Source organism: Vigna umbellata, chromosome 10, assembly GCF_029865625.1.
Source record: "Vigna umbellata cultivar VRB3 chromosome 10, Vumbellata_1.0, whole genome shotgun sequence".
NCBI lineage: Eukaryota > Viridiplantae > Streptophyta > Magnoliopsida > Fabales > Fabaceae > Vigna > Vigna umbellata.
The window spans coordinates 7,000,931-7,014,359 of NC_142174.1; the positions used below are offsets into that span (position 1 = coordinate 7,000,931).

The 13,429-nt window shown below is 28.1% G+C and overlaps 1 protein-coding gene across 1 annotated transcript in view; it reads left to right on the top strand.

The window, feature by feature from the left end:
• The first annotated feature begins 10,485 nt into the window (after positions 1-10,485).
• LOC148191771 (oligopeptide transporter 1-like) overlaps positions 10,486-13,429 on the top strand; it is a 3,052-nt gene continuing 108 nt past the window's right edge. Inside the window, exons 1-6 of the mRNA XM_088099956.1 lie at positions 10,486-10,745; positions 11,239-11,687; positions 11,965-12,062; positions 12,252-12,824; positions 13,015-13,285; positions 13,369-13,424. Of these exons, the coding sequence (XP_087956082.1) occupies positions 10,697-10,745; positions 11,239-11,687; positions 11,965-12,062; positions 12,252-12,824; positions 13,015-13,285; positions 13,369-13,424 (1,496 nt within the window). The 5' untranslated portion in view covers positions 10,486-10,696. The remainder of the gene's footprint in view (positions 10,746-11,238; positions 11,688-11,964; positions 12,063-12,251; positions 12,825-13,014; positions 13,286-13,368; positions 13,425-13,429) is intronic.

Below are 13,429 nucleotides of genomic sequence, written 5' to 3' on the forward strand. Positions count from 1 at the left end.
GTTTGTTAAAAACATTCAATTTCTTTTTTCTTATCAGATTAACAAATAAGGAATTGAAAATAATTTATCAAAACAAAAAATACTTCACCAATAATATTTGTTTCGATCTCAAATTCAACTTATATTATTAAAATCAAAATCACTACAAAAATATTATTTGTTTTGAAACTATTTCGATATAACGTTATCTTTAGAAAATTATCAGAAAATAAAAAAATATATGTTTAAATTATTTTTAGTCCTGAACAATATAAAACTATTAAAAATATATCAAAAAAATAAAAATATATATTTAAATTATTTTTAGTCCTAAACAATACAAAACTATTAAAAATTATTTATACCAGATTTAATTTTAATCTTCCTAAATTAATGTTTGTTAAAAACATTCAGTTTTTTTTTATCAGAGTAACAAATAAAGAATTGAAAATAATTTATCAAAACAAAAAATGCTTCACGAATAATATTTGTTTTGATCTCAAATTCAAATAACACCATTAAAATCTATCAATATATAAATATTATTTGTTTTGAAATTTTATCCAATATAATATTATTTTTAGAAAATATATCAGAAAATAAATAAATAAATATTTACACTATTTTTAGTCCTAAACAATACAAAACTATTAAATGTATTAAAGTATTCTGACAAGTGGTAATGGTAACCTTTGAAATATATGGTCTAAGCAAGTTGACTGACTTATGGAAACTATACTTTTGAAACCAGTTCATCAGATAAGATTTATATTAAATATTAAATTTTATTTAATAAAAAATTGTACAAACATGTGATAATAATAAGTTATTTATGGAAAATACTGTCTGAGAAAGTTTAGAAATTAGTAAACAGTCACTTTCTTGTACAAGTTGAGAACAGTGACAGAGCATGTGAACATCTATTAAATGTAGCATATGCTCTTCAAAATTCACACACTTCAAGTTCCATTCACATGCTTTGTTTAGGCATTAGGCTAAAACATAATCCTATAAGCATTAAATTAACAATACACATTATTTAGGAATAAGTTACTGTCACAGTATGCAATCATAAAACATTGTTATAGTACTCTCTCAATTTGAAATTTGTAAATCGTACTAATAATTGTAAGGTCAAGATTTAAAGACTGTTATCATAATAATAGTACTTCAAAAAAAAGTTATTATGATAGTATCATTTGATGCAATTGAAAGAACAAAATTATTATTCTACACTATAGAACCAAAAAAAATTATTTCACTTAGTTTAGTTTGTCTTTCTTCTTTCAATATTTTGTCAAATCATCTTTAGTAAACTCTAAATTTGAATGGATAAATATCGGTTAAAGACACTTCAATACTCAAGTCTGTTCTTAGTTATATCAATAAGTTATCACACAATTAAGTCTTAAATATCGACTAAATATTTATAGGCTTTGAAATTAACCTTTCACTAAGGTTGGCCCAATTGCAGTCCAAAATATGTATTTTTTCCAATATTTTGTCAAATCCTCTTTAGCAAAGTCCAAATCTGAGTGGGTGGATACATGGTAAAGACACTCCAATACTCAAGTCAGTTTTTAGTTATATTGATCGGTTATCACGTAATTAAGTCTTAAATGCCCATTAAATATCATCACACCTTACTTTTGTATTTATAGGTTTTGAAATTAACTTTTTGTTAAAATTGATCTAGAGTCCAAATGTAAGATACAAAATGATTGCGAAACTAAAAGTTTTCCTTTTTTAAGAATCTTTCTTTACAGTATTACTTATTTTTATGGTTATCATGCCATTTTTTTATCATTCTAATTTGTATACATTTGCGGTTACATCTTGATTAAAGGAGAATCATGTGCTCATTAGAAAATTCCGACAAAAATAAGTTAAAAAAATTTAAGTTAAAAGTAATTTCCATGTAATTTAAGTTTTTTTACTTAACAGAAAAAACATAATCTCTTCAAAAAAAAAAAAAAAAAGTGTAAAACAAAAGTAACCAGAAAAGACTGAATACAAATTATTGCGAAAGTTATGGCATTTTAATTTCAAAAAACCGCGCGTAATCACTCTATTGTTCCGGGTTTCTGTAATCACGAGATATAAATAAATATTATTTTAAAGTAATGATTTCTATTCACTTAAATAAATTTTAAGTGGCTTATAAACATTACATTTTTAATTAAATTTTTATTAAGAAAATGTTTCATAAAACATTTAGTTTTTTATATTTTTAATTAAATTACCGTGGTAAAGATTAATTAAGATTTTAAAATATTTTTTTATTTTTAATTTCGTAATGTTATATTTGAAATTGTAAAATTAAACTATTGTGGTAAAAATGAAGTTAAAAAGTGTACAAATTTTAAATACTTAATTAAAACAAGTTCTTTTTCATACAAATTGAATTAAAAATATCTAAATTTGAAATGTACTACAATTTTGATTAAATCCATTTATATTTTATAATATTTGAATGTAGTTTTTTATATGACAAAATGTTAACTTTAATGTTAAAGACCCTTAAAATTTGCCATTTAACGTCTACTAAGCACGTACATTGGAAGAGGGGTATTTATGTAAATAATGAAAAATTGGTATTTTCTTTAATCTGACTTTGTCAAACACAGAGTACAAGTCAGAGCTAATACGAAGATGAGTTGTTGAAGAGTACAAAATAAGTCATTGTTTGAGATTAAGCATGTAGATCATCAAATTCCATATATTTTATGAATTTTTAATTTATAAAATTAATTTAATGCATATTAGAATCGATTTGAGTTTAAATTATAGATTCTTTATACCAATCTTATAATTTTAAAACAAGCAAATATTTAAATTGGTTTCAAAATATTAGGAAGTACACTCAAAGTCAATCAAAATGGGTTAAATATGTTTTTAGTCCCTAAACTATTGACCGTTTCTGGTTTTCGTCCCTCTTTCAAAATAAGGTACAATTTGATCCTCATTCTTTTCAAAATTCTGGTTTTAGTCCTCGAAAACTAATACCGTTAAAAATGTGGTAGTTTTCGAGGTTAGTTTTCGAGAACTAAAACCAAAGTTTCAAGGACTAAAACTAGAGTTTCGAAAAGAATGAAGACCAAATTGTACCTTATTTTGAAAGAGGAACGAAAACCAGAAACGACCAATAATTTAGGGACTAAAAACATATTTAACCCCAATCAAAATATATGCTTATTATATTATATATCTGGTTAATTTAGAAGAATTTTGATAGCTTTTTTATATATGAAAAAAAAAACTCGAGACCTACAGTATAATACACTTACTTTGAAAGAACAATTTAGATATTTATACTAAAAAAACCCACAAATCCTTGTGAAATGATGGTATATACAAAGAAATATTTGTGGACCCAGCCATTAAATAACATTAAAATTAATGTTACCAGGGTTATAAACTATAAGGACATTGTGGACGATAAAAGTGACTAAATAAAAGGAATTTTGACTAAGTGAAGAGTTTGTATGAAAAGGAGTAAAAGGGTGATGCGAGAATGCTGACTTTTTGGTGGATTTTAAGCCCATCATTTTCTTCATATATTAGATATGACAACTTTTAGTTAGTGCTTATATTTGTATAAATCCAAAACTAAAATTAGTATATTAAAGTATAATCTATCTTTATCTCTATGTAGTATGAGACTCTTCTTGTCACCGTTTATATTTTTTAAAATTTAAAAAAAAATTGACGTGTTACGTTTATAAAATAAAAGAGTTTAAGGGTGTTGCTCCCTCCACACCACACTTTTCTCCTTCTACCTCTCCAATTTCTTTTAATTCCAATTATATTTTTAGATTAAATTTTTTTTTATTATTTTAATTTATTTCAAACCTAGTTCTCCTACTTTACTCCCTACACTCAATATTTCCATCTCTTATTTTCGTTTAACAATTTGTCTTCCGTTTTATTCTGCAATCCCATTTGTATTCTTCATTTTCCTTACATTATTAAAATATATTTAAAAATAATAAATCAAAACATTTAAATTAAATTATTAAAATATTTCTAAAATAAAGAATAAACTAATAAAATAAACCCTAAAATAAAAATAAAAAACGTAACCTTTAACGGAGGTGACATCCTTCAACCGATGTCAACATTTGTTTAAGGAAAAACGGATGTCACGTTTTACCTTAAACGGATGTTGACATCCGTTGAAAGATGTCACCTCCGTTTAAATGTTACGGTTTTTATTTTAGGATTTTATTTGAAGGTTTATTCGAATACGCACCTGGAGGAAGCAACACACACAGCGACGAAAGAAAGAGAGGAAGAAATATAATGTTAAAATGAAAGAAAAGTATTTTACTCATGTATGGGAGACTAGAATAGGTTATCAGTGGAATAAGTTGTGAATGGATAAAATCAAAAAATAATAATCCTAAAAATAAAATTTTACTTAGGGACAAAATAAATAAATAGGAGGTGGAGGGAAAAAGGTGGGGTGGTGGAGGAAGCAACACCCAAAGTTTAATTATTTAATTCTTCCTAAGGACTAATATAAACTTTATATCATATGGATATTAAAAAAGCCGCTACAAGTTGCTATATATAATTTTTTTCAAAAGTAAAAAAGATAATTAATGTTGACAATTACATTTCAAATACTTCTTTTTATGGAACATATTCTTAGAGTTTTAAGTTACTAAAAAAGAGTAATAATTGTTACGAAGAATATAGAAGTATTTATTTATTTATTTTTATTAAGTCAACAATATTGTATAATTACTTTTATCTTTAACATTTTACAAAAGCTACATGCTTTTGTTATTTACTTTTCTTTTCCTTTGTTTGTAAAAACCAAAATTAGGCATTACAAGTTATAAACAAAAGTAGGAATTATTTATAAATGGATTTCTTTTTGTAGAAAAATATGATATTATACGTTTTGTCTAAATTTAACAAAGCTTCATAGAGTAGTCAACCTTCCAATCTTTTGGTTGTAGGGTTTCGATTGTCATGACTTGTAAGTTCTAATTTTTCAACCTTCTACCACTTAGTTGTGCTGTGTTTTTCATGATGATGTTGAAGCTTTTGTTTGTAGTTGAAATTAGAACATAGAGGTTTATCTTGTTGGGTACCACGATCTGGCCCATGTTCATAGTGGGAATAATATTATCTGAACAATTTTTTATATATGTTACTTTGATAAATAAGATAAAGTTTTTTAATGATTAAGATATGCATAAACAATTGATTAAAATTATTTAATTTTAAAAAGTTAAAGATGAAATTTGTAATTAAAATCTCACACATTCACGAAATTAATAGAAAAAAAACACATTATCTTTGTATATCTTAAATTTATATAGAAATTACTTTGAAGATATAAATTATATCAATCATAAAGGTTGAAGATGAAATTTGAAGGTATGATGCCATTAACCTTATTAAAATTTAAATATAAATTTAAGTTCCACATAGAATAAATATAAAAAAAATTAAAATCTTATAAAAAAATATCACACAAAATTTTATGGTTTATTTTGAGTCAAGGATAATATAAAGTCTTTTATGAAATTTTGGCTCATATTTTATAACACTCAAAATATAAATTCAAAAACTAAGAAGTCATAGTCAATCCTTAAAATTTATTCATAAATATGATCTTAAAAACTTTAAGTCAAAGTGAATTATTAAAATGTATATATAAACTTTAAGTCAAGGTGAATCCTTAAATTATATATAGAATAAATTTAAAAACCATTATAATCACTTAATATTTCATAACATTATTTTTTTATTTTGTACTGATGTTAAGTTTTGTGAATACAATTAATTTCTCTATAATTTTTATCTTATTTAATTGTGAAGTTTATTTTGTTTTTGCATTGTTTTATATTTTAGTTTTTTTTATGTGAATTTACTTTTCAATCTCTATTTTGAGTATGTGAAATAAGTTAATAGGAAGAAATTATGGTGGAGGAAAACAAATTAGAACATGATGAAGCGTGATTGAATAAGAAATAATGATTTATCAAAAAATACCCACGCGAGGGCATTGAAATCGCACCTAAGGTTGCAAAACATGAAGAAATGATTCACATGTAGGGTTATATTACTTTGGATCGCACCCAAATGACAACAAAATAACATTAGGCACCAGGCTAAGTTGTCGAGCAAGCTCACAGCTTGTCAGGAAAAAATGACAGTCCAAATCTGCAATATTCGAGAGAGTATGGAATTTTAGACCTCGTTAGGCAAGAATTTGTCAACCTGATACATGAAAATAGGTATTTAATTGTGTTATTGCGAGAGTTTTAGACATTCATCATTTTTACATGAATAAAATCACTTAGAGTGCTCATAAGAGATTCTTGAAAGTTGTTTGGAGTAATGTGAAGTTCTCCCTCTCATCCTTGAGTTTCCTCTTTCATTCATGATGGTTTCTTCCTTTTGGATTGAAAAGGAAATTGAAAATTAAACGTGAAAATGTAAAAGAGAGATGCGATTGAAGCTTGAAGTAGTCATTATATGGCTTGGGAAAGGACCTTGTTGTTTGTAATTTCAATATTTTATCTATCTATTCAATTTGTAAATATTAAGTTTTTCACTGTAAACATCTATTTCTGTTTATTAAGATTAGACATAAAACACTAGTGTCAAAATTGCAATCACACCAACACCATCACTACTATGCAATAACACATTCAATACTCATTAAAATAATTCACAATCGTTTTTGTCAAAATTACAATCACACTAAGACCGTTACTACGTATGCAATAACACAAATTCAATACTCATCAAAGAAATTCATAATCATCACTAATGCATAAGAATCAAAGAAATAAGCTATGTCATCACTGTATAATTCATTAACAATCAAATATATATCCATCTCCATACACAAATCATCGAAACCTTCACAATCTCATGGATCAAACTTCACCAAATTATTTTTATTTAATTCTTAAACCTTAATCATAATTAAGATAACGAATAATATTATTATTGTGATATATTTAGGAAATATTTAAATTTTGAATAAAACAAAATAATATTTTGTATTACTATTACTTTACTTTTCAATTTGAAATTAAAATTAAATTTTATTAACATATACATTATAATATATTATTTAATTTATATTTTTTTATGTTATATAATATATAGCCTGTTATGGTTAGTTGTAAAATTAAAAGAATTATATACAAATAGTATTAATTTGAGCAAGTTAATTCCTTATTAGATACAATTATATTTAATTAAAGGAAAATAATATACCTTAAACCTAACAAATAACATCAATAACATTATCGAACCATAAATTATATTATTAATTTTAAATTTTATACAATGTGTCTAAATTAATAATTCATTTTGCTAAAATAAATAATGATAGATTCAAATAATTAATGATTTTTACTTAATTTAAATTTATCGTAATTTTGTATACACTTTATTATAACTTTAAAAATTCATTTGTTTCTTGAATAAATTAATAAAAAATCCAAAAAACTAATGGGTTTAACCCAATTTATTATAATTTTCAGAATTGATAGAATTAGTAACAAATCCAAACAATTAATGCGTTTTATTCCAAATATATTTATTTTAATTTTAAAATGTCAACTTCTTGAATGCATTAATACCAAATCAAACAATTAACGTATTTTACTATAAACATATTTAGTATATAATTTAAGGGCAATGCTAACAACTGTCCTTCAGGCATCGGTTGAGATATAATTGATTATATTCGATTTCATATATTCATGTTAAAATTTAAAATAATTTATTTCATTAATTAAAATTATATAAATTTATATAATATATTTTTTAAGATAAAATTACTTTTTTAGCCTTTTATGTCTACAGTCATTTTTTGAATACAAAATAAACACTTTGAAATTTCTAAGAACTCTACCAAAAATAAGTAAAAATATATTTATTAATTACAACTGTATGATATTTATAGACATTTTTATTTTTTAAATAAAGTAAAATTGTATTAATAATTATTAAGATCAAAATTAATTTAATATCATAATTAAATTATGAATTTTAATAAAATTTAATATTTACTAATTATTCTTAATCAGTGCAATAGTTTGCTAACCTTTTAATAATTCATATGTTACTTGAATGAATTTATAACCAATCCAAATAATTAATGCATTTTACTCCAATTTAATTTAGTACAATATTAAGCAATTTAACTGCCATAAGTGGGTGTGTAGAGACATATGCGTAAATCAGGCCTCAATTTAGTCTCAGTGTATTGTTTTACTTTTAAAAATAATTTAATTACATATTTAATCTTTCATTTTTATTTTAAATTAAGAAGTCTTAGAATGTTTGATTAAAAAAATTAAAAAAAAATCATCCTCCATTACAAGCAACACCCAAAAATCCTACCTAGAAATCTTCTTTCCAGCTTCAGAGACAACAAAGAGAAACACAATAGAGAGACACAACATAAAGAGAAGAAGGAAACAATGGTAAAGAAGAGTGGAAATGGTGGTTGGAGTGCCAGTGGTAAATGTACGATTTGACATTTCTCGCCATTTGGTTAATCGTTTTGGAAGAGGGAGGGCGATGCCTTTTCCAAAATCTAACTATGGTTATTATTATCTTCTTTGATTAATTTTGAAGTGTGTTTTCTACTATTTAGTTTTGTCTATCAGCAATGTCTATCGACCCTTTCAAAATTAAAACATTTTTTGCTTTTAGCTGTGTGCTGTTGTTATGCGTGTTGTTTTCGATAGCATTGATATGTCATCATTATGGTGCTGTTGAAGAAAGAAGAGACATTGAAATCAGTCCTTCATTCGCTTTTGTCAATCTAAAAGGACTATCAGAGACAATTCTTACGAATGAAAGAACTGGAAAAATAGTATAGCATCGAACAATCAACCCCTAAAAACAAGAAAAGGAAAAAGAAAAATGTCCCTTTTCCAATCAACCCCTAAAATCACTTCTTTAAAATAAAATAAAAAATCAATTTACAAGATATGAAAAAAAAATCCAAAACAAAATTAATCAAAAATTCTAAAATTGTAGTAGAGAAAAAAAAAACACAAAATAGAGAGGGAGGGAGAGAAAGAGAGACAAACATCGAAGAGAGAGAAAGGATTTCCCAAGAGTGAAAAACATTGTCTTTGTAGGCAGAGAGGGTGCAGAGCGTGTGAAACTCCTCGTCCCAGAGAACGACGTTGTCAGGTTGAGGTTGCGCATCGCTGATGAAGTTCCTGGCTATGGCGTTCTAGAGTACCAGACTCATTATCTGCGCCTGGTCGCACCAGATCGCATCCCTGGAGAGTGAGGGTCTTCACCATATTGCACCAGGTTGCGATGTGATTAGCGTGTGAAGGAGCCGTTGGAAGCGACGATTCACCGGAAGAAGAAGCACCGACGAGGACAAAATCGACTTACCGAAAATTCTATTATTAAATCCCATTTTAGAAACCCTACTATTAAAATCTAATCTTTTAAGAAATGCCACATATAAAACACATGTCACGTATCTCATAAAAAAATTTAAACTCTGTTAGTACAATTTAATGGCAGGGACCTAATTGACTCAAATTAAAACTTTTTAGAACTAAATTGGAAATTCTAATAGAACTGAAAAAACTAAAAAATAGGGACAACTAGAGAGATTTAACCATGTATTATTTAATTACTAAATATTTAGTTTTATATTTTACCAAAAAAAGACTGATACCTAATATAGTAATGAGACAATTTTTGGAATAAATTGGACATATTCTTTTCTGTCACGGTAAGAGGAGGAACAATTCAATTAATACTATTGAAGTAATTAATTTATACCTTTAGTATTGCTAAAATAATTAATTTATACTTTTTTAACACTTTCAAAGTAATTAATTTTTACTTTTAATACTTATGAAAACAAAAACATAAAATATGTATACAATATTTTAAAATTACATTTTTTATTTTTAAACTATTTTGAAATATTATATTTCATTTTTAAATGAAATTATCTTTTTTTTTATGTTTTATAAATTTTGTGTAAACTATCATCATGTTAGCAACCAGTGAAAGGTTATATATATATATATATATACATATATATATATATATATATATATATATATATATAGATATTGATATAGGTGTAGATAGATACATAAAAAAAAATTAAATGTTAATTGTGATTGATTTTTTTCAGGTAAAGATATTATCAATAAATTTTTACACACACTTTATATTTGTTATTTTATTTTTCAATTTTTAATTTTGTAATAAATATAAAAATTAATTTTTATAATGACTAAAATATAGGTTGTCAATGTAAGAAAATGGTATAGAAAAGTAATTTTCTTTCTATTACAAATCAAAAGATTGAAACTGTGGTCCGAATGACTGTTTATGAAGTCAACCTACACTATTCACTATTTACTGCGTACAGATGTGTAAAAAAAACGTAGATGTGATAAACAAGATCTGTTAAGATAACCTTAAAAGTTTTGATTTTGTTTCTTGATTAGGTTTAACAGATTTTATTGTCGTAATTGATTTCTATGCTTATGTCAATCACGAATAAGCACCGCTATTGCAGCCAGACACATTTTCATTGGAACTGTTTGGTTTCGTTCCCACCTCCTATAAAATCAAACCGACAATGTGACTCTTCTCGTGCCTGAAGAAGGAAGTAAGAGAAGAAGAGAGAGAGAGAAGAGGGTCTCCAAGTCCTATCCGCATTTCCTGAACCAGATCCTCTGCAATGGCTGAGGAGTTCGACAATAAAAACCACTCCGAAGTAGCCATGCCTGGTAACATTTCAATGTTTAGATAAACGTTACATACTTCTGCTATACGTTTCCATGTACATGCCATAACATACAACCCATGCTGTTATCACCAACTATCTGCAGGATGCTTGAATTTTGAGCATGAAATTGCATAATCACAACAACAACAAAATTACATATTTAAATATTAAAAAAAGCTTCATTATTTTCAATGATTTTATCTGTTCTCACAACGTTGTTTGGAAGCAAACAAATAGTGCTGTGTAGCGCATTGCACTGTGTTGGGTGTTGGGGATCTTTCCACGGGCAGCCAGTCACGAGGGTTTTTCAAAAAGATTGTAAAGTTAAATGAGACAGTAATTATTTAGCAAAAACATTCTCGTGAATGTGACCAAAAGTGTAGAAGCGTTTTAAAATTCTTATTATCTGTTGCTATTTTGTTTGTATCTACGTTTTTGTGTCTGGTTTTTGTTTTTGATAATGAAGGTGAATGTTGTTTAATGTTATGTTGCAGATGAAGGAGAAGAGGTTGATGACTCTCCGATTGAGCAGGTGAGGTTGACGGTTCCAATAACCGACGACCCTACGCAGCCTGTGCTGACATTCAGGACATGGACTTTGGGAATAGCTTCGTGCGTTGTCCTTGCATTCATCAACCAATTCTTTGGTTACAGAACCACCCCTCTTTACATTTCTTCTGTGTCCGCACAGATTATTTCTCTCCCTCTTGGCAAATTCATGGCCAGAACACTTCCGACCAAAGCATATGTTTTTCCTTTCACCAAGTGGTCGTTCTCTATGAACCCTGGCCCATTCACTTTAAAGGAGCATGCACTCATCACCATCTTTGCCAGTGCTGGATCTAGTGGTGTTTATGCCATCAACATTATCACTATTGTCAAGGCTTTCTACCACAGGAGCATCCACCCAATGGCTGCTTTCCTTCTCGCACTATCCACCCAGGTGAACAGTGATTATTAATTCATTAGGTTGTTGAAAGTAACAATTTTTTGTTGAAAAAAGATAGTGCTGTGGGTGGTGGGTGGAAGGAATAGAGAGAGAAATTGTTCAGTTGGATAAATGATTTGAGTGGAGACGAGGGGAAGAACATTGAGAAAGAGGGGTGAAAATCAAACAAAGGAATCTGATAATTTTCTTATACTTTTAAGGCAATTAACCGAAACAACAAGCATATTCAGATTTGTTTAGGCCACTAATCTGTGTGTCCTTAAATTTTTAGATGCTTGGTTATGGATGGGCTGGCATTTTCAGAAAATTCCTCGTTGATTCCCCGTACATGTGGTGGCCATCAAACCTTGTCCAGGTGTCTTTATTCAGGTATTTTATTATTCTTTGAAGGTGATTTATGCATATTTGTCTTTTAATGGATATATGAACGAAAGATGGTTTTTTTATTATAATAAAGCTAATGTTAAGCACTAACATTTACTGAGAAATTATTTTGTAAACTATAGAGAAAAGTACCTTCTTATGGTGTTATGGAGTTATGAATTTGTTGAATTGCAGGGCATTCCATGAAAAGGAGAAAAGGCCTAAAGGAGGAAACACAAGACTGCAATTCTTTGTGCTGGTGTTTGTGTCAAGTTTTGCTTATTACATCATTCCGGGTTATTTATTCCCAGGACTAGCAACAATCTCGTGGGTTTGCTTAGTTTGGAAAAAGTCCATCCTTGCTCAACAAATTGGTTCGGGTATTACTGGGCTTGGCATTGGTTCATTTGGCCTTGACTGGAACACAGTGGCTGGGTTTTTGGGGACCCCTTTGGCTACACCTGGCTTTGCCATCATCAACACACTGGTTGGATTTGTCCTCTTTATGTACGTTCTGATTCCCATTTCATATTGGAACAACGTATATGATGCCAAGAAGTTCCCCATCATCAGTTCCAACACCTTTGATTCCACTGGAAAAAAATATAATGTCACTCGGATTCTCAATGCTAAAAGTTTTGACATCGACATGGACAGTTATAACAATTACAGCAAGCTCTATCTTAGTATCACGTTTGCATTCGATTATGGATTGAGCTTTGCCTCTCTCACCGCCACCATTTCGCATGTTGTTCTCTTCCATGGAAAGTAAGTTGTGTTCAGTTTGAGATTTCTGACAAAGCTTAAATATTTAATACACCACTACAAACAAAAAATCGGATGCAATTTTTTAGTTTTTGTGTGTTTCTATCAGTGTTGTTCTCCTATTAGAATTACAGGTTTACTTGGATAAATTGGTTAAAGTCATCTAACTTTTGTCGTGATGTGTGTTTGGAAGAACGATTGTTAAGATGTGGAAGAAGACAACATCTGCACTAAAAGAAAAAACATTCGGAGATGTGCACACGAGAATCATGAAGAAAAACTATGAACAAGTACCTGAGTGGTGGTTTGCGAGCATTTTGGCTCTAATGGTAGTTGTGGCGCTGATAACTTGTGAAGGCTTTGGAAAGCAACTTCAGCTGCCATGGTGGGGAGTTCTGATGTCTCTTGGTATTGCGTTAGTTTTCACTTTGCCAGTTGGAGTAATTCAAGCAACAACAAACATGGTAACGTCATTTTTACAGTTTTTACAGTTTCCCATAGCTTCAAAGTTGTCTTTCTCACGAAAGATTGGAACTTCGTTTTGCAGCAAGCAGGGCTGAACGTGATCACAGAGCTGATAATCGGGTACATTTACCCCGGAAAGCCAC